Genomic DNA, 27,692 nt, shown 5'->3' on the forward strand with positions numbered 1-27,692 from the left:
CTCGACACATCACGCTCATTATGCACCTTATGCCGTGGTAATACATGCGGTGTTGCGTGATGCGCAGGCGCCGGTTTTATGTATCGACGACGCATCAAGCTTAACACTGCACCCATGGGCGTACCCAGCTTCTGTTTGGCCCAAGTCTAATAAAAATAGAACGAATAAATGAAGGTATGTAAGATTTTAAACATTCCCGTTCCATTTTCCATTCAAACCAAAATCAAACGAGCGGCCAGTCTGCTTATGACCAAGGCTGTAGTAACAGCCGAAACGTCAAGTTGTGAGTACTAACTAATGTACTCATATAAAAAAGACGCGTTAGACTTGTGTTTCTCAATTTTCAAGGTAGGTATGTAGGTTTGAAATTTTAGAGTGGGTAGCAGATCCTCAGTACGCCCAAAACTGCACCTCGAGTGGTGGTAATAGATGCGTGGTCGAGTGATGCGCAGGCGCCGGTTTTTTTATCGACGACGCATCAAGCTCCCCACTGTACCTATGGGCGTACAAAGCTTCTGTCCGGCTCAAGTCTGGTAGAACAAAACATCTATAATGGTATGTACAGTAGAATCTCGATTATCCGGACTCATTTTTCAGTTTCTTATTACCGATTTAGGGTCTGGACCCATAAAAACGGAAGGCGCCGCCACCGTAACACGGTATGGACTTCGTCGAAATGGATTCATTGAATGGTCTAAAATTGTATTGTAAAAAGTTATTTTTTGATTTTACTTTGAAATCGATTATCCGGTACACCCTTGGTTTTAATTGATCCGTATAATCGGGATTCTACTGTATGTAAAGCGCACGTAGAATTTTGTCCAATGACCCCAAGCTACCCATCCTTATCGCTCGCGTGTAATTATATTGCTGTCGCGACTGTGCGACGGGCGCCCGCAGTGAGTGTGCGAGCGCGACAGCAACATAATTACGCGCGAGCGATAAGGATGGGTAGCTAGGGGTCATTGGACAAAATTCTACGTGCTCACAGACCAGACTATAGCAGATCCTCAGTACGCCCAAAATTGCACCTCAAGCGGTGGTCGCGGTGCTCCGGCTAGTCTAGTCTATTCGGCGCGCGCGTCGGGGTGCCTCTCCAGTAACATGGCGACGCCTTGGCCGCCAGCCGCGCAGGCTGAAATCAGCCCGATCTGACCGTCCTCGCGAACCAGGCGGTGAGCTGTGTGCATGGCTAGACGCACCTGGGATAAAAAGGATAAAAATTACACAACGCCATATGGTTTAGAGTTTAGAGGGAAGGATAACTGGGCTTATTCCACTATTCCCCGTTGACAATCCCCGTTATAATAGGATTTTATTTTGATTTTATAAGTTTCTATTGTCTTTAACGGGGAATAGTGAACAAAAAGTTCACTAATCCGAGATCAGCCCGATCTGACCGTCCTCGCGAACCAGGCGGTGCGCCGTGTGCATGGCTAGACGCACCTGGGATAAAAAGGATAAAAATTACATAACGCCATATGGTTTAGGGAAGGATAACTGGGCTTATTCCACTATTCCCCGTTCCCCTTCTCAGCACTTGCCAAATGTTTGTCTCGAAGCGCTGGTAGGGCAAAAAAAGAATGAGACATGTATAGGCTCCTTAAGAGCATTTGACGATTTGCAAGTACTAATTTAATTAGTCTAAACAAATAAAGATAATTTTGATTTGATTTGACAATCCCCGTCAACGGGGATTATTGAAGAAAAAGTTCATTAATTCCCGTTATAATAGGATTTTATTTAGATTTTATAAGTTCCAATTGGCGTTAACGGGGAATAGTGAACAAAAAGTTCACTAATCCCCGTTGACGGGGATTGTCAATGGGGAATAGTGGAATAAGCCGAAAACTGGTTTAGTCTTTAGAAAGCACATTAAAATTACGAACACTTTAAAAGGTCTTATCCTTTAAATCCCCATCATCTTTAATGAAATTATTATTATTAAGTACAGCCCACATGATCCTATTCAGTTACTGAAAGGTGATCCATTAGTGACTTATTTATTTATTTACATTTCACTGCCATTACAGGATGACCCAATGCGACAGTGAATCATGTGATGTGGCCAAAACGATACGATTACCAAAAAATTATCACGCGAGATATTTTTTGGTAATTTTTATTCCCTCCGAAGGTTGGTGGTTTTAGATAAACCGAAATAGTGTATGCTTCAAATATACATTGACGGATTATTTTGATTTAACTTACCCCGGTAGCGGCGAAGGGGTGGCCAATAGAGAGCGATCCACCCCAGCTATTCCACTTGCTCAAGTCTGGGCTTCCGACCTGAAACATACACAATTTAGTAACACTTCACAATAATTAATTATTCTGCATTATAAAGTATTATTTGCTACAAATTACCTTGGATTGGCGACCGAGGTAAGTCTGGCTGAACCAGTCAGAGTCCAACGCCTTCAGGTTGGCAAGGATTTGGCCCTGGAAAAGACAAGTATTTTCAGCATCAATAATCCCAAAGTTATAATCAGTTTGTTAAGAAGTCGTGGTTCACAGCTTGATAACAAACTGATGATGCCCTGAAATCCAGGATGAGACGTTGGATTAAAGGCGGAATCGTAGTAAAAAGCTGTAAGCTGTGTAAAAAATGAGTAGAAGCTGGAAACATTGAATTTTCGGATAGATCCAGTTTATTCTGTAACCTGTTATTGATATCGTTGGATAGAGGTCGTGAAGTACTTTCAGGATCAGGAATCAGTTTTTTTTATATCTTGTATAGTTTAGAAATAATCTTATGTTTCCACCCTGCATAATAATAATAAATTTATTTATTTCGACCACATACAGATACTTAAAAATTATAGGTTAGTAAGAGACACACAATTGGTTTGATTTAAAATTGAAATTGAAAATAATCAGCATCAGCGGTCTGCCAGCACATGAATAATAAATATGCATATGTAACCATAATATAAATTGTGACTTACAGCGAAAGCCTCGTGGATCTCCCAGGTGTCGATGTCGCTCATCTTCAATCCTGCCTTCTCCAGGATCTTGGGGATGCCGTAAGCCGGCCCGAGCAGCAGCTGGTCTACCGGGTCCTGTGGGAAGAGGCCTTCTGTGAGACACGTGCGAGGGAGCTCAAGGTTTGAATTGGAGAACGAGGTAATTGGAACCATATAGGTACAATATTATTTTAGCACTTCAAGCCCCGCGAATCGAGACAATAGAAATCAATTGATACGACAACTGTTCATAATTGAATATTGTTGTAAATAAAATCCTATTTCCGCCAGTGGGGTCGACACTGGTACAATCAGCGTTAAAAAGTTCGTGACACCCAAATCCTACTATCCTACTATAATATTATAAATGCAAAAGTTTGGATGTTTGGATGTCGGGATGTTTGTTACTCTTTCACGCAAAAACTACCGAACGGATTTCGATGAAACATTACAGTATTATTGTTTATAACCCAGATTAACATATAGGCTATAATTTATGACGATCAGTGACAAACCAACCTTCACGCGGGTGAAGCCGCGGGCAAAAGCTAGTAGCCAATAAGTTCACAATCACAACACGTCTTCGTCACCAGTGGCGGGGCAAGACCTAAATTTGATGTGGGCAAGACAGATTTCGCGAGGCCTTGTTCTGTGGCGACCTGAAGACGGATTTTATGAAATAATAAAAAAAAAACGGGTCAATGGTCTATTCATTGACAGTTTCTGATTTCTTGATTCAGTGATTATTTTTAAAGGAATTTTGCGCCAAAGAATAATGTTTGTCACTTAAAACCGTGTTGTTTAACCGGGGCTGAATTTGTTTGGAAAAAAAAAAATTTTAACTACATTGTTTAGCTATCAATAATTTATCCTACTAATATTATAAATGCGAAAGTTTGGATGTCATGATGTCTGGATGTTTGGATGTCTGGATGTTTGTTACTTTTTCACGCAAAAACTACTGAACGGATTTTGTTGAAACTTTACAGTATTACGGTTTATAACCCAGATTAACATAATTATAGGCTATAATTTATGACGATCTGTGACATACCTACTAAATTTCACGCGGGTGAAATCGCGGGCAAAAGCTAGTATTTGAGTATTTCTCAAAAAAAATGTACGTAACGAAACGGTAGTAACGAAATAGTAAGGCCATAAGGCTTGTTATACATTGGCGAAATATTGTGAATGCTCTTCATTTATTCAATTCGAAATATTTGTAAGTATGCACCCAAATACGGGGTAATATTAAGGGGTTAGAAATAAAATAAGGGAGTAATCATTCATACTATTTTAATAAAATTATTTTTGTTCCATCATGTTTATCCATTTTGAGTCGTTCTCTGTAAGCTTTTTGCCTTTCGGCATTGGTTTTTGGCGGCATTCCTAAAAAAACAAAAGAAGTAATCACATAAAAACGTAATCTAAATGATTTGATAATTTTTTGCTGGTGGCACTTCTGTAAAGCAGATAGTATCCAATCCTTTTGTTAATAACGCTCTATATTTTTTGAAATAAATTAAGTAGTGAATATTACTATGCTTAGTCAGGTAATAACAGTATACACTCAGCATTATGTTGTACTTTTTCGTAACGTAACGAAATTCGTAAAAAACGTAACGAAATATTAGACAAAATGAGATCAGAAACAAGTATTTTTTTGATAAAATTTGTTACAGCAAATATAAAAGCTTACTAAATGTTCGTACCACACGTATTACAAAAAATGGTTAAATGAAGACTTACCGTTCTATATAAAATCGCTGATTTTACTGCCTGTTACGAAAAAGTAATCCCACAAAACACACACGTTTTCACTAATTTTCGCGATAGATGTTATGGCGGAGACGTCAGGCCAACAGCCATTCAGAGTGCAGCTATTGTTGTCCGTGTAAAATAAATACGGAATTGTTCAGAAACCATGGGAAAGTAGAAATAAATCGTAACTAAAGAGTAAATAACGAAATAGTAAATGAGAGCGACTCATTTTGTTTTTTTGCTTTAAATTGCCAATTCATTATGACACCCCATAGAAAATCAATTTGATACAGAAACTGCGATTACTGTAGAACGATAATACAAAGAAATTTACAATAATTTAGTTACGTATCGCATTTTATGAAACAAAAATACATGAAAAAGCTAGGGTGGCAAACAGGTTTTTGTATGAAAGGTAAAAAAGGACTATTTTTAAAATATCTAAATATTTGGTAATAAGTAGGATTATAGCTATAATTCTTCGTTATCTTAAAGATTAATATTCATCCTTCAAAATTGTGTGTGTGTTTTTTTTGTGTGATGATTTATAAATATAAAACTTTTGAACTGTTTCAAAGCACACTTTTTTTTTTCAAAATGTACATTTTTTTTGAGAAATACTCATTTAATAGTATTTAAAAGTTGAAATTGACATGTGAGCAAAATTTTTGATGCGCGAGGCCCCTTGTTCCGCGAGGCCGTAGGCGGTGGCCCACGTCGCCTACGCCTTACGCCGCCACTGTTCGTCACAAATGGAATTTGGTTGTGTTGTCAACTTTTTGGCCACTCTGCACACGAACTATTTGACGCTACTGTACCTACTGTGCCTGGTGTTAACCCTGACTTACCTGGGCCACGTAGGTGAAGTCGCGCACGTAGGCCTTGGGCTTGAGGCCCAGCTCCTTGGCCTTGGCCTCCGACATCACCAGGCACGCCGACGCGCCGTCCGTCTGTAAACATTACAAATATTCACTATTTGTGCAATTCTGAATAGCTGTTGGTAGCCGTTGGCCGTAGCTTTTCAGCTTCATCGGGTAATACGTAAGTATAAAGGGCTAAAAAAAGTAGTTAACTATTACTTCTTAAAATAATACAAAATACCTAATACCTCCTACAGGATGATCAGATCATTCTACAGCCAAAAGAGATAGCGGGTCTCGCTACTACGTAAAAAATACAATTTATTTTGCTCAGTGCAAAGACTCTACCGTTATATTAGACTGAAACGTTCTGTTTCTATCGCATAAGTGTGTTTTTTTTAAGCGTTAGGCCCAGAACAGACGGTGAAACGCAACTGCAACGAAACTGCAACTTTCTGATGATTCTTATGAATGAAACTGAAACTGAAAGTTTCAAACTGGTCGCGTCATGTGTGGTCTCTCAACGGACGCTATGGCAGAAACTTAAATGCAACTCAAAAGTAATTAGCAGTTGCAGTTTCATTGCAGTTGCGTTTCACCATCTGTTCTGGGTCTTAAGGTTATAAATTTCCATACTCACTGTCATACATCTGTGAGTATGACGGCTGTGGGTTGAAGTTAAACATACCTTACCTGCAGCGTGCCTCCCATATAATACAGTATATTAGATAGTAGGGATGTTATGGGTATTGGAATAATATTATACCGGTTTCGGTTACGAATATTTTTTTTATTTCGGATATCCGAAAGTTTCGGTTACGGTTACGGATATCTGTGCTATAGGATGCAAATTGCAATAGTTGTCCAACACAGTTCATCCCTTACGAATAGAATGGGTGCAGAAGAGATTCCTTTGACATCTGTCACCTTCTTTTGGTCTCACAAAAAAGCTTAAAGAAAAGAAAGAAAAACTTATGTACTTCAAAATCCAATCATTCCTTGACTCTGCCTACACCCGAAACTTTCGGTTATGGTTATCGATAATGTCCCTGTTAGATAGCTTATCATGAATTAATAATGAAAAAAAATTTTAAGGCGATTTGGTGATTACCAGGAAGGAAGCGTTGGCGGCGGTGACGGTGCCGTGCGGCTTGATGAAGGCGGGCCGCAGCTTGGCCAGCTGCTCGGGCGACGACACGCGGATGCCGTTGTCCTTCTCCACGAGGCCGTCCTTGCCCTCCACTGGAACACAATAATCATCAGAGCTGGAATTGTGTAAAGCAATCGTTATCATTTGACACAGTTCATAACGTACGAATAGTCTGTCAAATGCTTTGTATAACTGACTTTATCGTACGTTATGTATTGTCAAATGATTACGATTGCTTTACACAACTCCACCTCAGGTCAATTAGGCCCGGTTTCTGCCAATTCTACCAAAGCGGATTGGAGGTGATAAGATGGTGATGTGTTTTGAATAACCACCCTGGAAAGGGTCTCAATACTGAATAAAAGATTTGGATTTGGAGACCAACTGAATTCAACTGATTTACCAATAACCATCGGATTTCGTTATTTCCTCTTCTTTCCGCTCAGTTCAGGTTCGAAAATCTGGTTGGTTTTTCAAAACACGTCTATTCTCTCTTCTCTACGCTTCGGTAGAAATCAGGCCTGAATGTTCACTCATCAATTAGTTTCCACTGCAGGAGCCCGACCCTATCAAATTTCTCCAAATACCAAATGCCATCCACTGCTCAGGACAAAGGTCTCCCACAAATATTTCCACAACAACCGATCTATTATAGTCTACTGCCTAGTAGGGTAGTAACATTTTTATTAAATTATTTTTTTCATTTGGCCATTCCGTGTATTTGTTACATATTTATTTATTTTCACCAACTTATACTATCTTTAAAGGTCATATTATATTCATAGTAATAACATAGTAAAATTTTAGCGAGATAGTACAAGCAGAGTAAATACAAATGAGTAGGTCATCTTCATAGAAACGCACGGTTTGTATGTGAGCGCGCCAACACGTATGCGGCGCGCACGCACACACTGACAAAATGACTATTATATTGGGTTAGCCTGTAACAATAGTAAATGTGTGTGTGTAAATAAATAAATAAAAATTTTGCGGGGATTAGCGGGGAGCCAGTCGTGGTTGCGCCGAATTTTGTCAGTGTGTGCGTGCGCGCCGCATACGTATATTGGCGCGCTCACATACAATCCGCGCTCGGTGCGTTTCTATGAAGATGACCTACTCATTTGTATTTATTTACTCTGGTACAAGATAAAGTGAACGTTGCTCACCTTTGACGGGTATGAGATCCGTAAAGTATCCCTTCTGCTGCGCCTGCGCCGCGAGCGTGTGCGAGCGCAGCGCGTAGTCATCTTGTTCCTTGCGCGTGGCGCCGAAAGCCGCCGCCAGCCGGTCGGCGCTGTGGCCCATCGTCTCGCCTGAGGAGAACTCCGCCACGGCAGGCAGCTGGAAATTTGTCTCTTTTTAGTCCTTTAACTTCCCTCCAGCTAAGCTAAAAATTATCCTCGAGTCAGGAGAGAGTCCACTACAATGGTTCAAACACCCCACCCTCGGTTTTCAGCCCGACACTGCAGGATTGCTCTGAGAAACGCCATCCGAAGTTTCGAATGCCATCCCTCTCACACGAAACAAGATGCCAGTATGAGAGACGGTGACAGCTATCTGTCCCGGGTCTATACCCGAAACTATGTAAAGTGTTTTGGAGTTGTTGACGGCGTTGGGCTATTGTCGCCTCAGATTATTGTCGACGGGTTGGCTCATAGTGTTAATAAACTTGGGCAAGATATAAACAAGCGTGCGCGAGCGCAGCGCGTAGTCGTCCTGCTCCTTGCGCGAGGCGCCGAAAGCCGCCGCCAGCCGGTCGGCGCTGTGGCCCATCGTCTCGCCCGAGGAGAACTCCGCCACGGCGGGCAGCTGGAAATTGCGGGTAGACTCATAAAGCGGCTCAAAGTAAGCCTAAACAGGGTTGGCTAATAACTAGACTAGGGCTAATAACTCTGCCACTGCGAGTAGCTGTTAATTTGTTTCTTGTTTACTCCTTCCCTACTGTTGACGATGGCCACCAGAAGTAGGTACTTAAGCTATAACTTCGTATTTTGTATACCTGAAAATTACAAACTAATCTACTTATTATTATTAACCTACTAAACTTACCGAAGTCCTGTGACTTACCTTGCATTTTGTTTGTATAGCCTGAATTGTATCTATGTTTAAGCTACGAGTATATTTACATCGTAGTAATAATATGTAAACTGTAAGCCGACTACATAACTTACACTGTATGTGATTTTGGAACATTAAATAAGTAAGCGAATCTGGGTGCGCGCGTAGGTAATAATATTATCGCGCGCCTAGAACATTCCGAGCTAGCCGTTAGCAATGCGGCCCGCTGATTGGCCGGAGGCCTCTCGCCTTTTATGGTGAGAAGCTTCTAGCGGCTCACCGCGCCGCACACGCGGCCGAGAGCCGCCAGTCGTCGTGATCCAACAACTTCCGCGAACGCACGTACGCACCCCCGGACGCGCCTTTCGGTTATTTTCACTTACAAACTGGACTTTCATTTCTTTTATTCATCTCATCGTTCACCCATCGACCTACATCGCCTACAAAGTGGTCCTACGAGCCGAATCTACGATAGTGAACACAGTGAGTCATCAACATGTCTTTGCTTCGCTCCCCCCGCGGCGCCGCTGTTAAAACACGCCGACAAATGATGGACGAAGACAAGACAAACAAAGTGAAAGTCGCTAGTGAAGTGTTGAATAGTGAGGGCAGCCAGTCCACGCGCACATCGTCTGCAGCACGGCGACTCACAATTGAAGCTGCACGTAAGAGGGCGGAAATCGAGATCGAAGCGATCGAAGCAGCAGAAGCCGCCAGGAAAGCGGCCGCAAAAGCCGCGGAAGCATCCGCGAACGCCGCCGCTGAAGCCGCCGCTGAAGCCGCCGCGGAGGCCGCCGCGAAAAAAGCCGCGATTCGTAAGTCGCTCATTGATATGGAGCTGAACGCCGACCTTGCCGAGCTCGGCTCGGAGAGATCTGTGATGTCATCGTCGGAAAAAGTTGAGGCCTGGCTTGACACAACACACGTCGAAGCAACACGTCGGGAGGAGAATGCCACCTGCACCGCGCCCCAGCAGCGTACTGATATCCAAGAGCTGGCGGCGGCACTCACAGGTGCAATCTCCAACGCTGCTGCAACAAGCCGTAATGACCAACTGTTGTCAAGACTGGCCACGTCTAAAGACCTACCCATCTACTACGGTGACCCCCTCGACTGGCTACAGTTCCGCAACGCTTATTACGAGTCGACTGAAATATGTAAATACACCTACACTGAGAACATGTGGCGCCTTCGTAAATGCCTACGAGGCGAAGCCAAAGACGCAGTGTCTTCATTATTAATTGATTGCACATCACCTAATGAAATTATTGATATGTTAGAGCTTCGGTTTGGCCGACCTGAAATCGTCATGAATAAAATAGTGGCACAGCTGAAAAAACTACAACCACTACCTGAAAGTTACCACACTGAATTAGTGCAGTTCGCAATAACTACCAAAAACCACGTAGCAGCCGCCCGAGCGATAAAGCAACGCGAGTACCTACAGAGCCCCGAACTCGTAAACATCATCGTGTCAAAGTTACCTACACTACTCGTGACCAAGTGGGCTGACTACGCATACACCAACCGCGAGTTACACGAGAAACCTAAGTTAGAGTGCTTATCAGACTTTCTATACCTAGAAGCACAAAAAGTAGCCGCGGCCGGTGTTAGCTTCGTACACAACCAACACGAAGCCAGACGTAAGCCAGAGTACATCAGAAGCTCTCACAAAAATGTACTTGTGTCTACCAACTACGACCACAATGAAAAGTGTAACTTTTGTAAAACACAAACACACTCACTTGAACAATGCCTAAAGTTCAAGCGAGCCCTACGCAAGGATCGCTGGCGTTTCGCACGTATAGAGAAACTGTGTTTTCAATGCCTACTACCACGACACGCCGATACTACGTGCACAGCCCCCGAGTGTGACGTCGAAGGTTGCGGACTCGGCCACCATCGCCTTCTACATTGGTCGAACCCGCGACCCCAGCTACAGACGGCATCAGAACGCGACGAACAGCGTCTCAGTGAGAGTGAATGTGAAAACGTAAACCACACTACCGCGCTTCAGTGCAACGAGTCCCAAGTGCTACTCAAAATAGTGCCGGTTACAGTGTTCGGTCCGAAAGGCAGTATGCACACGCACGCCTTGCTAGACGACGGTTCGACCGTGTCGTTAATCGCGTCGCGACTCGCGGATGAGGTTGGACTGCACGGAGCGCCTCATACCATGCGCGCTCGTGGTGCATGGGACAATGAACTATCGTGTGAGACAGAGATAGTGAACTTTGAAATCGCGAATAGGGACAATAAGCGTTTTAGTTTACAAGCTAGAAAGATATCTAAGCTCAATTTGCCATTGCAAAGTGTACATAATGTTGTTTTTTGTAAATATAGAGGTGTAAATATTGATTTGTGTAAGTGTAATGCCCAGCCTATGTTGTTAATCGGGCAAGATAATTGCGACCTAATTGCTCCTATTGAGTGCATAAGGGGAAAACCAGGTGAGCCATACATGACGAAAACGAGCCTAGGATGGTGCGTGCACGGGACAACGAAAAAGGTAAATAAGTCATCTGTTTGCTTTACCACAAACTTGTGTTATGAATCCCGTGAACCAATTCAAAACGTCGCCGCTGCCTGTTGTAATAATACCGACGCGCTGGCCGGTAGCGCGGTCCCGCTCGCACTCGTTGCGTGCGAACAGGCCCCACTTGGGCCCCGCGCGCATAGCGACGCGCTGGCCGATACCGCGGTCTCACTCGCACTCGGTGCGTGCGAGCCGCCCCCACTCGGGCCCCACGCGTCTGCCGACGCCGCTTGCATACCTACGGCGGCGCGCGCGCTCGTTCCTACTTGTGACGAGATTTTAGGCAATGTAGAGAATTCATCAACTTGTTTATTTACCGATACAAATGGAAAGTCGTTGCCGCGCAAAGTAGATGAACCTTCTGTCGAATCTACTTATGATGATAGTGACAGTTTAACTTGCTTGCAACACGATCCATATGAATATTATGATTTGCAGTTTGTAGAGTTAGTGCAAAATTATTTGTCTTTAGAATCGTTAGGAATGATGAATGAACAGTGTAAATATAAAGATGATTTACTTGTGATTAATATTTTAGAAAGTTTAGGTAAACTTGTTGACGGTCTTTGGACCGAGGGCTTGCCGTGGACGCATGACGTCACTAACTTGCCGAACTCTTATTTTGTTCTATCTATGACTAGGTTATTATGATTATTTTGTATAAGTTTTAATTTAATGAAAAAATTATTGTGTCACGTTTACTGCGTGCTAATTTAGATGTTATTGTATTTGTTTACATTTTACCGCGTTTTTAAGACATCGTCCTATCCTAATACCTACCTACTTATGGAAACTGTTAGAACCGCGCGACGCTTGGCTAAGCCGCGCTTAAGGCAACTGGCACTAAGGTCTGGGACCAACAGCTATGGCTACCAAGAAGTGACCAGTGAGTGACGCGCGTAGTTTTAACCTTGGTTATGAGTGTCGCAAAGCGACACTAGGGGGGAGGATGTTGACGATGGCCACCAGAAGTAGGTACTTAAGCTATAACTTCGTATTTTGTATACCTGAAAATTACAAACTAATCTACTTATTATTATTAACCTACTAAACTTACCGAAGTCCTGTGACTTACCTTGCATTTTGTTTGTATAGCCTGAATTGTATCTATGTTTAAGCTACGAGTATATTTACATCGTAGTAATAATATGTAAACTGTAAGCCGACTACATAACTTACACTGTATGTGATTTTGGAACATTAAATAAGTAAGCGAATCTGGGTGCGCGCGTAGGTAATAATATTATCGCGCGCCTAGAACATTCCGAGCTAGCCGTTAGCAATGCGGCCCGCTGATTGGCCGGAGGCCTCTCGCCTTTTATGGTGAGAAGCTTCTAGCGGCTCACCGCGCCGCACACGCGGCCGAGAGCCGCCAGTCGTCGTCGAACTCTCACCCTCTGCGAACGTACTAGTGCGCACACCCGGACGCGCCTCATTTTCAACGTACCTACCTGGACTTTCATTTCATCTATCACCTACGTTCACCCATCGACCTACATCGCCTACACCTACGCTTAGGCAGGCCGAGGGTCCTGTTGCACCAGGGTCACGATGAGAAAACCTCTACAAAAACATCTGGAGGAGAGATTGGAGGTTTCCTCGAAGCCGGAGCAGAGCTGCGGCCGAATGTCCAAGCTTATGACCTTAACTCGCTGCTCCGTTTCCTTGGGCTAAGGTGGACATCCTTGGGTTTTAGTGGGTAGGCCCCGCCTTTAGTGGGCAGGCGGAAAGAGTCCCACAAAACCCACTAGCCGTCCCCATCGACCAGTGGGTAATGGGTGTGCGAAAAGCATTAAAGAATTTCCCGACGTAGAAAAAAGACTACTGTGTTAAAGTTGGTAAAGTTCGGCGACGCCCTAGCTTGGCGAATGTTGCAGCTCTAGTTAGGCGAATTTTGGAGCCCTAACTTACTAGTGTTAATTATAATTTACTTTGCTTGAGCACTAGCTAGCTAGTGGAATCCTATTATGTACTCACCTCTGGCGCAAAGTAATCAGGCCTGATAGACGCCAGTAGCGCGAGTCTCTGCGCCGGAGTCTTGGCGCGATTAAGGCGTAACAGCAGCGCTCGTATCTTGCGCGAGTGCCTTGAAGTTGGAGCGCTAGTTCAGCGAGTATAGCTAGCGAGTGTGGCGAGTGTTTCAGTCTTGCTACTCACCTCGGGTGCGAAGTAATCAGGTCTGATAGACGCCAGGAGTGCCAATCTCTGCGCGGGAGTCTTGGCGCGGTTAAGGCGCAGCAGCAGCGCTCGCATCTTGCGCGATTACTGGGGCCCTAGCTCGACGAGTGTTGGAGCCTTAACTCGGCGAGTGTCGGAGCCCTACTTAACGAGTTTTAGAGCCTTACTTAGCAACTGTTGGAGCCCTAGCTAGCCAGTGGAATCCTATTATGTACTCACCTCTGGCGCGAAGTAATCAGGCCTGATAGACGCCAAAAGCGCGAGTCTTTGCGCGGGAGTCTTGGCGCGGTTAAGGCGCAGCAGCAGCGCTCGCATCTTGCGCGAGTGTCTTGAGCTTTAGCTAGCGAGTGTCAGAGCGCTAGCACGGCGAGTGTTGAAGCTCATTTTGGTCGCCGAGTAAATGCACTGTGCGACAGGCGGCCGCAGTAAGTGTGCGAGCGCGATAGCAATATAATTACGTCCGAGCGATAAGGAAGGGTAACTTGGGGTCATTGTACGAAATTTCTACTCGGCGAACGGACTTTAGCTGGGCGAGTATTGGGGCTCTAGTTAGCGAATGTTATTAGCTGGGCGAGTATTGGGGCTCTAGTTAGCGAATGTTAAAGCCTTAGCTTAAGTGTTGTCCTCTTACCTCGGGCGCAAAGTAGTCAGGCCTGATAGACGCCAATAGCGCCAATCTCTGCGCAGGAGTCTTGGCGCGGTTAAGGCGCAACAGCAGCGCTCGTATCTTGCGCGAGTGCCTTGAGCCTTAGCTAGCGAGTGTCAGAACGCTAGCTCGGCGAGTGTTGCAGCTATAGTTGGGCGAATGTTGGAGCCCTAACTAGCTAGTGGAATCCTATTATGTACTCACCTCTGGCGCGAAGTAATCAGGCCTGATGGACGCCAGGAGTGCCAATCTCTGCGCGGGAGTCTTAGCGCGGTTAAGGCGCAGCAGCAGCGCTCGTATCTTGCGCGAGTGCCTTGAGCCTTAGCTAGCGAGTGTCAGAGCGCTAGCATGGCGAGCGTTGAAGCTCATTTCAGTCGCCGAGTAAATGCACTGTGCGACAGGCGGCCGCAGTAAGTGTGCGAGCGCGATAGCAATATAATTACGTCCGAGCGATAAGGAAGGGTAACTTGGGGTCATTGTACGAAATTTCTACTCGGCGAACGGACTTTAGCTGGGCGAGTATTGGGGCTCTAGTTAGCGAATGTTGAAGCTTAAGTGTTGTCTTCTTAGCTTCTTACCTAGTTAGCGAATGTTGAATCTTAAGTGTTGTCTTCTTACCTCAGGCGCGAAGTAATCAGGCCTGATAGACGCCAAAAGCGCGAGTCTCTGCGCCGGAGTCTTGGCGCGGTTAAGGCGCAGCAGCAGCGCTCGCATCTTGCGCGAGTGCCTTGAGCCTTAGCTAGCGAGTGTCCGAGCGCTAGTACGATGACTGTCGCCGTCCTAGCTCTGCGAGTGTGCAGCTATAGTTGGGCGAATGTTGCAGCTCTAACTTGCTAGTGTTGGGAGCATTAACTAACTTGCTAGTGTTGGGAACCCTAGTTAGCTATTAGAGCCCTACTTGCCACTCACCTCAGGGGCAAAGTAATCAGGCCTGATAGAAGCCAGTAGCGCCAATCTCTGCGCAGGAGTCTTGGCGCGGTTAAGGCGCAGCAGCAGCGCTCGCATCTTGCGCGAGTGTCTTGAGCCTTAGCTAGCGAGTGTCAGAACGCTAGCTCGGCGAGTGTTGCAGCTATAGTTAGGCAAATGTTGGAGCCCTAACTTGCTACTTGTACTCACCTCGGGCGCGAAGTAATCAGGCCTGATAGACGCTAAGAACGCGAGTCTCTGCGCCGGAGTCTTAGCGCGATCAAGGCGCAGCTAGAGTACCCTCATCTTGGCGAGTGTTGCTTGGAGACCTAGCTAAGTAGCTATCTACTATTGAAGCCTTGCCACTCACCTCTGGCGCAAAGTAATCAGGCCTGATAGACGCCAAAAGCGCGAGTCTCTGCGCCGGAGTCTTGGCGCGGTTAAGGCGCAGCAGCAGCGCTCGCATCTTGCGCGATAACTGGGGCCCTAGCTAGCGAGTGTCAGAACGATAGCACGGCAACTGCCAATGAGTGTTGCAGCTATAGTTGGGCGAATATTGGAGCCTTAACTTGCTACTTGTACTCACCTCGGGCGCAAAGTAGTCAGGCCTGATAGACGCCAATAGCGCCAATCTCTGCGCGGGAGTCTTAGCGCGGTTAAGGCGCAGCAGCAGCGCTCGCATCTTGCGCGAGTGCCTGATAGGGACGTCAGACATGAACTCCACGCCGCCGGCCACGATCACGTCGTACGCGCCCGCCGCGATCATGCCCACGCCTGGGGAACACGCCCACAATATGGGATTAGTCATATTCAAGTACATGATAAGGGCCTACATAAACAGAATTTGAATTACTGCCTGGCTACAAATGCCCCCTTGTTTTTTTTGTTCTTTGTCAGCAATGGTAGAAGTGTCTTAGCGCTCCTGCACACGACGCCGCCACCGCGCCGCCGCCGCGCAGACGCCGCGTCCCTACACTGTTCATACGCGCCTTGTAAAGCCCGCTGCCGCGCCATCAAAGCATAATTTCGCCGGCGGCAGCGGGCTTCACGCAGCGCGTATAAACAGTGCAAAGGCGCGGCGGCGGCGTCGTGTGCAGGAGCGCTTAAACAGTCGGGTCAATGAGTAAAAGAAAGACTCATAAAAACTCATTTATTTATGCAAGTAGGCCTTTAAAAAGCACTTTTACACGTCCCAGTATTAACCCTACCACGGCTGAGCTTCTAAAAGACAAGACAATAACCTATCTATACTAATTTTGCCCTCATTGTTTTTTTAAAAGCCAATAACGATGAAAAATTTTAGCTAGCTGACGTTCAATAAAGATGATGTAATGTCTAAAATATCATTAATCCTTCCACCCATACCATATGCTAAAGCACTGGATATCTTAGCTTGCCTATTCCAAACAAAACCGGATTATCAATTGATTGAAGCTGTCATGTAGTAATTTCCTCACCGGTGGTAATAGCCTGGTTAGCCGATATGCAAGCCATGGTGACGGTGTGCGCAGGCGTGCGGTCGCTGAAGCCAGCCGCCAGCGCTGCCTCGCGACCGATGTTGGAAGTTTTAACTTCCTGGATGACTGTCCCGTACACTATGTAGTCAATCACCTCCTTGGATATGCCTGTCTTTTGGAGGAGACCCCTGTGGAAGGAATAGTGGTTATTGTGTTGTGTAACACAAGCATAATGTGTATTTATATTTAGCTATGGGTTATGAGGACTATTTTTTTTTTATTATAGCTATAAAAGTGCACCACTTAACTTTGACTGTAACTTTAACAATAACCGTTTTGTAAGGAGTTTGACAGACTTTTGACGTTTGTCAAAGTCAAAGTAAGATCACAGAATAATAATAAGTACTACGTACAGAAGTTTTTCTTCGCGAAGGTATTCAAAAAAATGTATGCTAAATGTCATCAACAATATGGTGTAATTTAGCTTGTCTTAAGAGTCGAGCACCGTTTTGTTGACATACGTCAGTGATCGGTACTGTCTTGATGCCATAGGGCTGACTGCTACAAGAAGCTACTGTGTCGCCATCTAGCGCACCACACTTGCATTCACTGCTCTTCGCGGCAACGCGCAGCTACATGCGGCCGCCAGTTATATAGTGTAAGAGCTAGCACCTAAATATTTTATAACACACATAACTGTGACAATTTATTTCACGTGGGCGAAGCCAAAAAGCTAGTAAGAAATAAAAATTCAATTCAGTAGGTATTTCAAACCAAATTTTATTACATAAACAAACATTAACTAATTTCATTATGGGCCCTTAGTATGTGAAAACGATATTTCGCACTGTTTTCAATATTATGTATTACAGAACGTATGTGTGATGGGATGATATTTTCGAAAACACGAATTTTAGAAAAAAAAATTCTCGAAAAAAAACATTTACCTCTGGATTTTTTTATAAAAGTTTAATATGACCGTGTTTTACAATAAAATTCCTATAAAATCACAAAGGTATCATGTTTGCCTCTTTGATTTCCTGGCTGTTTTAGATTTCAAAAACCTAAATATATTAATTTATTAACTTTCTGATAAAAATGTGAATGGCTCTTACGATGTCCCCCCCTTAAATCAAAATGTCTTTATTTGGTCTATATGCCCATCATCACTACGTAATAATTATAAAAAAAAGTCGCTTTCCTGTCTGTCTGTCCCTATGTATGCTTAGATCTTTAAAACTATGCAACAGATTTTGATACGGTATTTAGGGTTCCGTAGCCAAATGGCAAAAACGGAACCCTTATAGATTCGTCATATAGTCTGTCTGAACATAGAAAGTTTTTGTGCACTTTTTAAAATGAGTTAACCAAGTATATGGCTATTAGACTTGCACACGTCCGTCCGTTTTTTGTAGGATTAATATAATTAAGTAACATTTATTTTTTGCATTCGGCTCTTGGTCTAACCCAAACGAAACACGAACAACTAATGAACTAACAATGAACAAAGTTGATAAATTATGTAAATAATGAATTTGTTTTACGAGCTGTCCCGGCGTACTTCGTACCGCAAATTAATATAAAGTTGTTTAAGTGATTTATAAAATCGCAATATTAATTTTTGAAAGTAGGGTCATTGTGCTGGTTTTCTATCTAACTTCGGTATTCGTCCATTTCACTGAGCTGCCATAAACACATGCGTAAAATTTGAATACAAAGTATTGTATTCACAGAAGGCAGTAGCCATCCCGCGCTAGTTTTGTTGCAATCTATAATGCCTAAGCAACAGTTCTACCTAAATGAAAATGTAATTTAAAAAGTAGTGAGTTCCAAAAAATTACGTAAATGCGCGGCCATACACCGGTCACCGGTACATTGCAGAAATCATCGCGCTAGAAAAAAAACGTGCTGACAGGAAAAGTTTTTGGCACGTATGTCTAATTGATAGCATTATAAACACAATTTTAAGTGTTTATTAAACTTCTTCATACAAAATTAAATCTTAGATGACTAAGGGTCATTTTTTTAAAGCATAGCTCAGGTCATATAGCAGGCAAATCAACTCGGAAAGGGATCAACAACGTATCGCCTTTTGTGGCATGGAGGTAATAGTGGAGAGGAAATATAGATCTATACAAAAATTCGACAAATTAATGACAAACAGCTGTTTATCTCTTTCTAACTTACTCCTGGTGATGTATAAAAAAAAGAAATAGATAATGTTTGGTCAGTACTCATTCTGGCAACATTTTCATGTGACGTCACTAACTACCTGACTTGTGCCGAGTAGGTACCTACATACAAGATTTAAGAAAACAACATATTTATAGGCAATCAGCTGACAACTACACGCACACACACACACACACAAATACCTGTCAGCTGATTGCCTATATTGCGGCCATGTTGTTTTGGGCCAAATGTGTGCGTAATGTACCGAGTACGTTTATTTTAAAGTTACGCCAAGTCCATGAGACATTGATATACGTCAGTGTTTTGCGAGCTGTCATTGCCCTTCGCGCACTGTCATCGGCGAGGCAAGGCGTTTACGTTACGGTGCGGATTGTGTGTGCGTTGTAGTATGGACTTTAGTTGACTGCCTTTATGAGCACTCGAACGACATAAAATAATATGATACATTTATGTAAGGGTATTTTAAGATCACAAAGTTGGCAACTCCGATAGTTGGACGAAAACCAGCGCAAAGACCCTATCCTGTTTGACACCTATAATAATTGACAATAGCTGGCTCGGCGAACTTCGGCAAACTAATGTGTGACGTGAAGTGCCAAATCGCGGAAAATGTCGGAAGAAATACATGAATTTGCATGAATTATCATGAATAACAATAACCACTTATTTACCTCTCAGTGTCTTCAGGCAACTTAATAAAAGTACATTGTGTGTTTTTATTATTATTTAGGCAGTAAAATACTGCACAGTATTTTTTACACAGTATTTTTTTATTTTTTTCCATAATACAAGAGTACGCGTGCGTGTGTCAATGCTCGCTCGTATCTCGTATGTGACGCCTTGTCGAATCGCCTCCTGTAGGTGGGCTATCGTGCGTGTTTTGTTTTCGATGTGAACTCGCGGAGATGAACAGGCCTGGTAAGATGGTGCAACCCAGCCTTAGGCTTTCAAATAGCATAAAATACGTTCAAGATATTCAGCTCTGAATTTTTGCGAAAAAAAGAAAAACATTGAAAATAGTAACATACAGGAATCTCAAATGCATACCTGTTATAAATATATGAAATTTAACAATAAAGTGCAATCCTGATTTCTGACAAAAATTAACTAATAATGTTCTTCAAGACTTGACAAATATTTAATAGTTAAAACAACTCACAGCAAAGAGTGTCTCGCCAGCTCGTGCGGCATCATCTTGGCGTAATCCGTGAAGGAGACCAGGAAGGGTGTGCGGACTCCGTCCACCAGCACCACATTCTTGCCGGTGCGGTCGGGGAGGGTCTTCTTCTGTTGCAGCGCTGCCCCCACGGAGAGGGCTCTGCGCGCTGTGTCTGATGGAATAAATAGAGACGATATTTGTATTTACTTACGTATCAAACATATTACTATTACTATGAACCATATTATTATGTTCAAGTAGTATGTCTGTATAGAATTTTTGAATTAACATCTGCATTATACGTTGTTATAAATATTGTATGTAATAATGTTAATTCATAAATCACATAACATTGCTTACAGATTTTACAAATTATTGGTTTCTGGCCTGCGTTGTAAGAATATGATAACTTTTCAACATTTAAAATTACATTTTCATTGAATATTATACATCTGGTATCTAAGTAATTAGTCAGCTTAATCAATTTTATCAGTGGCTATAAAAACTTAATTTTATACAATGATGTAAACAATTTAGGTTATGATTACAATTTCTATAAAACTTATCAAATAATGTTAACAAATGAATATAAAACAATTTTGGGTGTTCTTCTAGTTAGGAAAAACACTTATGATTAGATAAAATTGTTGTTTTTTACTTAATTAAAGTTAGTTGGATAAAGACTGCAAGTTATTATGTCTGGTTTTCAGAGTTATTTTTCACAAAATTTTCCATTCAAAATTGTTACTCAATACATAATTTAGTTTTAGATTAGACTCTGCACTTTGGAATAGTTCCATAAAATTTTAAAATTACAAATAATTGTTTCAATGCCAACTCAACACAGGTCCAAAGTTTACACAAAGCACTAATTTGGATACAATTTTTTAACTAAAATTAGGCTATTTCAATAGTAAAACAAAATTGTAAACTAGTCTTTAGTTTATAAATTAACCAAAACAGAACACTGATAAATGCTAAATAGCGTAATTAAATAGAAAAAAGTTAATTTACCAAACTTAACTGTGGAGCCAACATGGGATGCTTTAACTAAAGATTTTGCTACGTGGGATGCCATGGTTGCTTGGACACTACTTTAGGTGTACACTGACTAAAATAAGGAAGCCTGAAACAACTAATTACGGTTAATACTTCGTTAGGAATTAATAAAACTTGAAATAAACTCGAGGAAAGTTGGACTCTGACCTAATCTGACAGCCACTTTGAGATTAGTTGCCAGAACAAATATTTATGATAGCCACGCATGTTTAAAAAACATTTTTATGAGACATTACATACTATTTATTTAATTATTTACATATACATTATTTAAGAATTATAGTTTAGAATGGAAACTTGTCCTCATAATTAAAATACATAAAATACGTAACCTACAGTTTGTCTATAAAGTCGTGACATAAAATGAGGGCGCTTTTTTTCTTCATGTAGCAACCCTATACAATTTGACCAAATGAGTTTGATACTAGGGCAATTTAGTTAGGGGTAGATTTTTCTATCCTTAGATATCTTTTGACTGATGAATAAACTTGTCATTTTGACATATTTTCCATACTGAAACTGTCAATGTGCCAATCTTATTCTTCAGTTAACCCTTTCACGCATATGGGACACATTTGTCCCCACATAGTTTTCACGATTTACAGTAATACTGGTTAAGTTAAACCATTTGTAGTTTAATATTCTTAAATTTTATTATTACCTTTTATGATTATGCGCTAGAAATAATAAAAAACTCGATTACATGTGTAAAAAAATACTGGCACAACATGTGAAAAAAAAATTCGTTAGACGTCAAAATTGAAAATTATTTTTTTATTACTTATCGGCTTTCAGCCACTGTGTTTCTTCCAATTTTACATTCAATGGTAAGTATAATTATCGTTTCATTGCATATTTTCGTTTATCTTCGAACGAGTTAGGAATATTATGTAAAAATCTAATTGGGACACGGGTGTCCCTATATGCGTCAAGGGAAACTTGGTTCTTACTAGGGATATTGTTTGCGTTGTTATAATTTGTATGTTTATATCGATGTTTTATTATAATATTCATACATTTTTTTGCAAATCATTTGTCTTCAAATCGACATAAAAAAATTCGCTCAAGAATGACGAAATTTTGGAAGTCATGATGACTGACGATACCGACAATGAGGATGGTTTCCTCCTGGATAAAAAGGCGTCTACTGCTGGACAGAGGCCTCCCCTAAGGACTTCCACAACGATCGTTTCTTTGCTACTCGTAATACATGAATGTATACGAGAAGTACAGGAACATGAGGTTTGCTACACTGCGTCTTCCCATCCGTGGGCACTACTTGAGAAATTTGCTGCCCTCACTTCTGCGAGCTAATTGCCCTACCTACTGCCGCGAAAGTTTGACAATTCTGCGGGCTATGTCTGTTACTTTGGCTCTTTGAGCTTTTGGGTGACTTTGAGCCTTCTCATGAGGCCCATAGTGAAGGAACACGTCTCCGTTCCGTACGCCATCACCGCCAACACACATTGGTCAAAGACTTTCTATCAAAGGTCTTGAGACACTGCGGTATTCTTGATAAGAAGATGTCGCGAAGCTTCACGGATGTTGTCCCCCCAAGTAAGATTCAACGATTGTAGTCACGGCTGAGACCTTGGAAGACCTAGAATCAATGCTCAATGGCCTCAGTAGAGGCTCTCAATAAATGGGATTCAAAATAAATAAGACAAGACGAAAAAATTATGTCAAATATCCGTGTTACAGCACTCCTTTGAAGGTTGGAGACTCTAGACTCAAAGTTGTTCTTGGAACAAACAGTCAAGTTAGGTAGGTCTAACTTCAAGAAAGAGGTCTATGATGAGATGAGGATCAAACATAAAAATACGTAAAATAAGACGCTATCTATTTTAAATTTCTTATTATAAATATTAATATTATGCTTATTGATTAAATTTCATTTGTATTTTTAGTGTGATTTGTATTTATTTTGCAACAAAAGCGTCAAAATATTTTATCTCCAATATATGAGGCAAAGTATACCTTAACGCATATAGGGACATATGTGTCCCCGACTGAAAAACACTGAAATACATAGCACTTATATTTTCTGTACTACTTTTATGTTAAATTAGACTAAAATAAATCGATATAACTAAAGAAAAAATAATTTTATGGTTTGGATTAGTTATAAGCGTGTAAGGGTTAAAAGTTATCCGACGATTGAAAAATCAGCCCTTAACCAATTTAGACGACGATATTTTGTTTTTGTTTTTATACAGTAGGTACCTATGCTTATGAGAGGTTTTACCAAGCATTTTTGTTGAATCAGCATAATAAAAAACGCATTATACATAGTTAATAAGGACATTTATTAATCACTTTCATCATCGGATTCCAAATTTTCGATGTTAAGAAAAGTTTCGTTGCCACTTTCATAAGCAGCGCTGTCATCATTCACATCATCATCTTCGCTGCTGTTATTATCGCCTAAGCAAATAACCAATTGTCTTGGTACAGGTCCATAAATATAATGGAAGGCTCATGAAGATTTGGTATTAGTTTTTCTTTAATCCACTTCGTGAAGTTATGCGCATTCATTTCTGAATGGTATCTAGTCTTCCAAATTATTTCTGCCAGTGAATATGAGGAGGCAGTTTGGCACAAACCCCTTTTCGCTTCCAGCATGGACTATGATGTAACGCTTTCCTTTGAAAATGTCTTTTGTGATGCCTTTGATGTTTAGAGATTGCGAACATTTTGTGACCTGGTGGAAAAATAAATAGATTCTTGTTAGTGAAAATTTTATAATATTATACATCTATACTCATATTACTAAGAAGAAAGATTTCATTGTTGGTTTGTTTGGATGGGGGCTTAAGGGTGTATAAGAGGGAGGGGGAGGGTGCAATTAAAATTATTTCATCATTACAATCTAAAAAAAACTGCTTAACATAGGCTATAATATTATATAGGTTACCTTGTATGAAGAATGAATATAGCTCACATCAAACAAAAAACATGCAAAAGATGAAAAATGTTATTTACCTACCTCTTTTTGTACCGTGTAAAAAATTATATTTTTTGGCGCAGAGCACAAATATTAAAATTATCCATTTCTTTCTTTGGTCGGCCTTGCCTGTGTTTCCCAGGAGTTCTAAATTTTCCATTATTCTGAAAACCTTCATTGACTATGCGCTTAACCGTACTCTCTGATTTTCCTGAAAAAAAAAAAAGTTCAAAGTTTAAAGGGATGGAAATAATAACTACAATACCTAACTAATATTATTTATTGTTAAAGATTACCAACAAGATTATCATTTCACATGCATTTAAATAATAAGAGCTAAATCATAATCATAACAAAATATTTCAACAAATTATTATTTTTGTAGACGGACAACTTGATGTGAAAGTGATGTCATACAGTTATCAATGGCCAAAGCGAACGGGTAATATAGATATGAAGCAATTAATTCAAATTCAAAATTCGTAGAAAACTTGACTGAATTAATATATCAAAAGAAATGGTCGTACTACAATATTACGTACTTACAATGAAAATTTAACCTAAAAATGTCCTATGTAAACAATGCCTGTTTTGGTCACCAAATCGCAAAATGCAGTAAATTTGTTACTTTAGGTAGATTATAAACAAGCAGTAACACGATTACGTACCCGTCAAAGATGCTGTTCGCCCATAAAAAACATCAAAATCCCACAAAATTTGACCAGCTTGGTACTCCGCGGAACATTGCTGGAAAACTTTAAAAATCACTTTCCGCGTGGCACTCCAATTTACTTTACTCATTGTTTATACTTTTCTTCGTAGCTGAGTAATAATTTACAGGAGATTAGTCAAACAATAAAAACCACAAAATGAAAATCGTTCCACAAGTTGTTCTCGATGACAGCTGATGTACATATGTTTGGTGATCTTTGGTGTTGCCAGACACATGAATAATGTTAGTTCCTCAAACATTCATGTCACGACTTTATAGACAGACTGTACACATTTATTTTAATACACTCTTGTACATTGACTAGTTTTTATGTATTGAATTGATCATTTATATTGCATACTCATCAATGCACATGTTCATGATTACATCATTTACGGAGTTTGTAGCTTGCATTTTGATTTATAATTTTATTAAACATTTTGAGGGTAGTAAGAAAAATTTTAATTTTAGAGGTTTTCTCAGTCGCGTTTTTGGGTCTTTTTGGTTCGCACTCAGATCAAGTTGGAAGAATTTTACACTATTTAGTTACAAATATTTTTGTGATATTCCGTTTTTAGTGTTGTCTGAGACTTTTTAGTTTCAAATGATTTCAAATTATGGAGAAAAACGAAAGTAAGTTTTATTTCTCATATTGCTTTATAAATTGTGGAAGTAACTAGGTGATCGGTAAAGAAGTAGGTAAGTATTTTATGATTGTACGATGGCTTTAATGCTTATCTAACTTACTGTTAGTTACGTAAGTTTACCCGACTACGCCAGAAGGAGGGTTATGTTTTTTATGCTAATTTTCTCTTTAGAAGAAGTAGTCATCCTCATAAGGATATGAGAAGTCTTACCTTACGTTGGTTAAATATTGTAATGTTGTTCATTCACTATGATCATACCCAGTAAATACCTACTTACCCACTTACTAGCTATCATAATTTCTTCTTTCATAATTATTAATTTGAGGAAAGTTCTTTTGCAGTTGTTACATATATTAGACTTATTTTTCATTCTACGTCCGATCCAAAATCGGACGACTTCTAACGGTTCTAGTGAGTAAACTACCATACATATAGAGTAAACGGACCGTATTTTCATGGATTCGGATCCAATTCGGAGTGCGAAAACAGCTCTAACACATCGTTATGCCGGCTGTATACCTACTCTGTGCAGTCTTATATCCGAGCTCTCGCCCAGACTCGTCCGTATGTCTTGCGAGAGACAGCCCCATGTCCGAACACGGGATCGAGAGCGAGCGATAGCGAGACACCACGAGAGGTACTGAGACTGAGAGCTCCCTGTACACTCTCGCACTCGGCCTGTCTCGTAATCTCTCGGCGAGAGTGTACTGCCAGCATTACATTACATATACATTCAAACTGCTACTATTTTTGTCTAACAGATGGCGCTTCAACAAGATGGCGGCCGTCATCATCATGGCGGCGGTCCTTCTGCCGTGCTCGGCACAGCTGCTAGACGAGCTGGATGCTTTGGAGGCGGAGTGCATCGGCGAGGATAAGTTCCAATGTCTGGAGGGCAGCTGCATCCCCCAGGACGCGTACTGCGACGGGAAGATCGACTGTCCGGAGGGCAGCGATGAGAATTTTTGTCGTAAGTCCATAATTGAATGAATGAACGAATTAATAATAATAATAATGGTCTGCGGGTGTCTATAGGCGACGGTAATCACTTACCATCAGGTGATCCGTCTACTCGTTTGCCTCCTTCTGTCACATTAAAAAAATATTTTCATGAAAAACTAAGTACAATACAAGGACCAGCAGTAGTTATTGCACTAGGCTCGCAGACCTGTATCGTAATAACAATAAGTGGTTTTAATGAATTTCTATAAATACAAAACATACAATTACAATAGGTACCTACATCTTAGTTATTATTAATTAAAAATTAAATAGATACCTACACTTTTATACCACAAAAAATCTTAATAAAGAAATAGAAACATTTTTTTAGTAACAAGTTTAGCCTGTTGAATTACAGCTAGGAGCAGAGTTACAGATACACACTTTTACAATTAATTAATAAAAATTTATCAATTTTCCAGCGCACCACCTCCCAGACCCGGAATTCTGCAACAAAACCCACCACTTCTTGTGCAACGACAAGCTGAAGTGCATCCCGTTGTCGTGGATTTGCAACAACGACACTGATTGCAACGACGGCAGCGACGAGGTTAACTGCACCGATGCTACGAATCATTCAACTAATGTAAGTCAAAATCTACTAATTGAATAATTCGCAGAAATAGTGAGTTAGCTAGCTCTTGTGATCGGCGAAACTGAAGTACATTTTTATCTGAAAGAAACGCACATGCAAACAAAATTGAATGTTATAACTATTAGGTATTTAGGTCAATCAAATCACAATATTACATTTACGTAATAATAACGTGTAAAAGCTGGAGTGCATCCCGTTGTTGTGGATTTGCAATAACGACACTGATTGCAACGACGGCAGCGACGAGGTTAACTGCACCGATGCTACGAATCATTCAACTAATGTAAGTCAAAATCCACTAATTGAATAATTCGCAGAAATAGTGAGTTAGCTACAATGATATTAAAGAACTATAGATATGTTACGTTCATAGAAATTACGATTTTAATCCGTGCCGAGCTATTCCAAATTGCACACATTGACAAATGTAACTGATAAGTGAAACAAAAGATACGAAATAGCACGCAAATGAAAGAGATAGCTATAGTTTTAACGATTCTGCACTAACTAATCTATGTCCGCAGCGCACGCATCCTTATCGCTCTAACGTCAAAACAAGATCGCTTTCTCTTTCTTAACTTGAACATGGCGCATGGCGTCTTGATTGTTTGCATAAATAATTGAAAATATAAATACTAAATAATTTTGCCTAATCACATGTGGTAAGAGATCCCTTGTATTTTGTTTACTTTAGAGTCATAATTGGTACACTTTCGAAACACACACGATGGCATTTTTTATTTATTTTGGTAAGAACACAGGAACTTACGGTGTGGTACGCACGCGATTGCGCACGACGCAGGCCACACGAAGACTAAATACAAGACGTCCCAATTGGGACGTATTTGAGTATTCACAGCGCG

The 27,692-nt window shown here is 41.2% G+C and overlaps 1 protein-coding gene and 1 long non-coding RNA gene across 2 annotated transcripts; both read right to left on the reverse strand.

The window, feature by feature from the left end:
• Positions 1-721: 721 nt before the first annotated feature.
• Positions 722-21,093, reverse strand: LOC135082794 (trifunctional enzyme subunit beta, mitochondrial). The gene is made up of 11 exons (XM_063977555.1): positions 20,885-21,093; positions 19,871-20,042; positions 16,519-16,706; positions 15,648-15,835; positions 7,904-8,078; positions 6,699-6,829; positions 5,576-5,677; positions 2,949-3,062; positions 2,368-2,442; positions 2,212-2,289; positions 722-1,202 (listed from the first exon to the last, which is right to left on the reverse strand). Exons 1-11 carry the CDS (start codon positions 20,946-20,948, stop codon positions 1,068-1,070), a joined length of 1,422 nt encoding a protein of 473 aa, XP_063833625.1. The 5' UTR covers positions 20,949-21,093; the 3' UTR covers positions 722-1,067.
• Positions 21,094-23,211: 2,118 nt separating this feature from the next.
• Positions 23,212-24,872, reverse strand: LOC135082979 (uncharacterized). The gene is made up of 3 exons (XR_010259540.1): positions 24,542-24,872; positions 23,916-24,084; positions 23,212-23,630 (listed from the first exon to the last, which is right to left on the reverse strand). It is a non-coding gene; the product is annotated as an uncharacterized LOC135082979 (long non-coding RNA).
• Between the last annotated feature and the right edge of the window lie 2,820 nt (positions 24,873-27,692).

This window comes from Ostrinia nubilalis, chromosome 22 (assembly GCF_963855985.1).
Source record: "Ostrinia nubilalis chromosome 22, ilOstNubi1.1, whole genome shotgun sequence".
NCBI classification, from domain to species: domain Eukaryota; kingdom Metazoa; phylum Arthropoda; class Insecta; order Lepidoptera; family Crambidae; genus Ostrinia; species Ostrinia nubilalis.

Coding starts and splice junctions, on each gene's coding strand:
- LOC135082794 (XM_063977555.1), bottom strand. CDS start 20,948: ATGGCATCCCACGTAGCAAAATCTTTAGTTAAAGCATCCCATGTTGGC. Junction 15,836..16,518: donor TAACCAGGCTATTACCACCG/GTGAGGAAATTA, acceptor CGTGTTCCCCAG/GCGTGGGCATGATCGCGGCG. Junction 1,203..2,211: donor ACCCCTTCGCCGCTACCGGG/GTAAGTTAAATC, acceptor TTTTTATCCCAG/GTGCGTCTAGCCATGCACAC.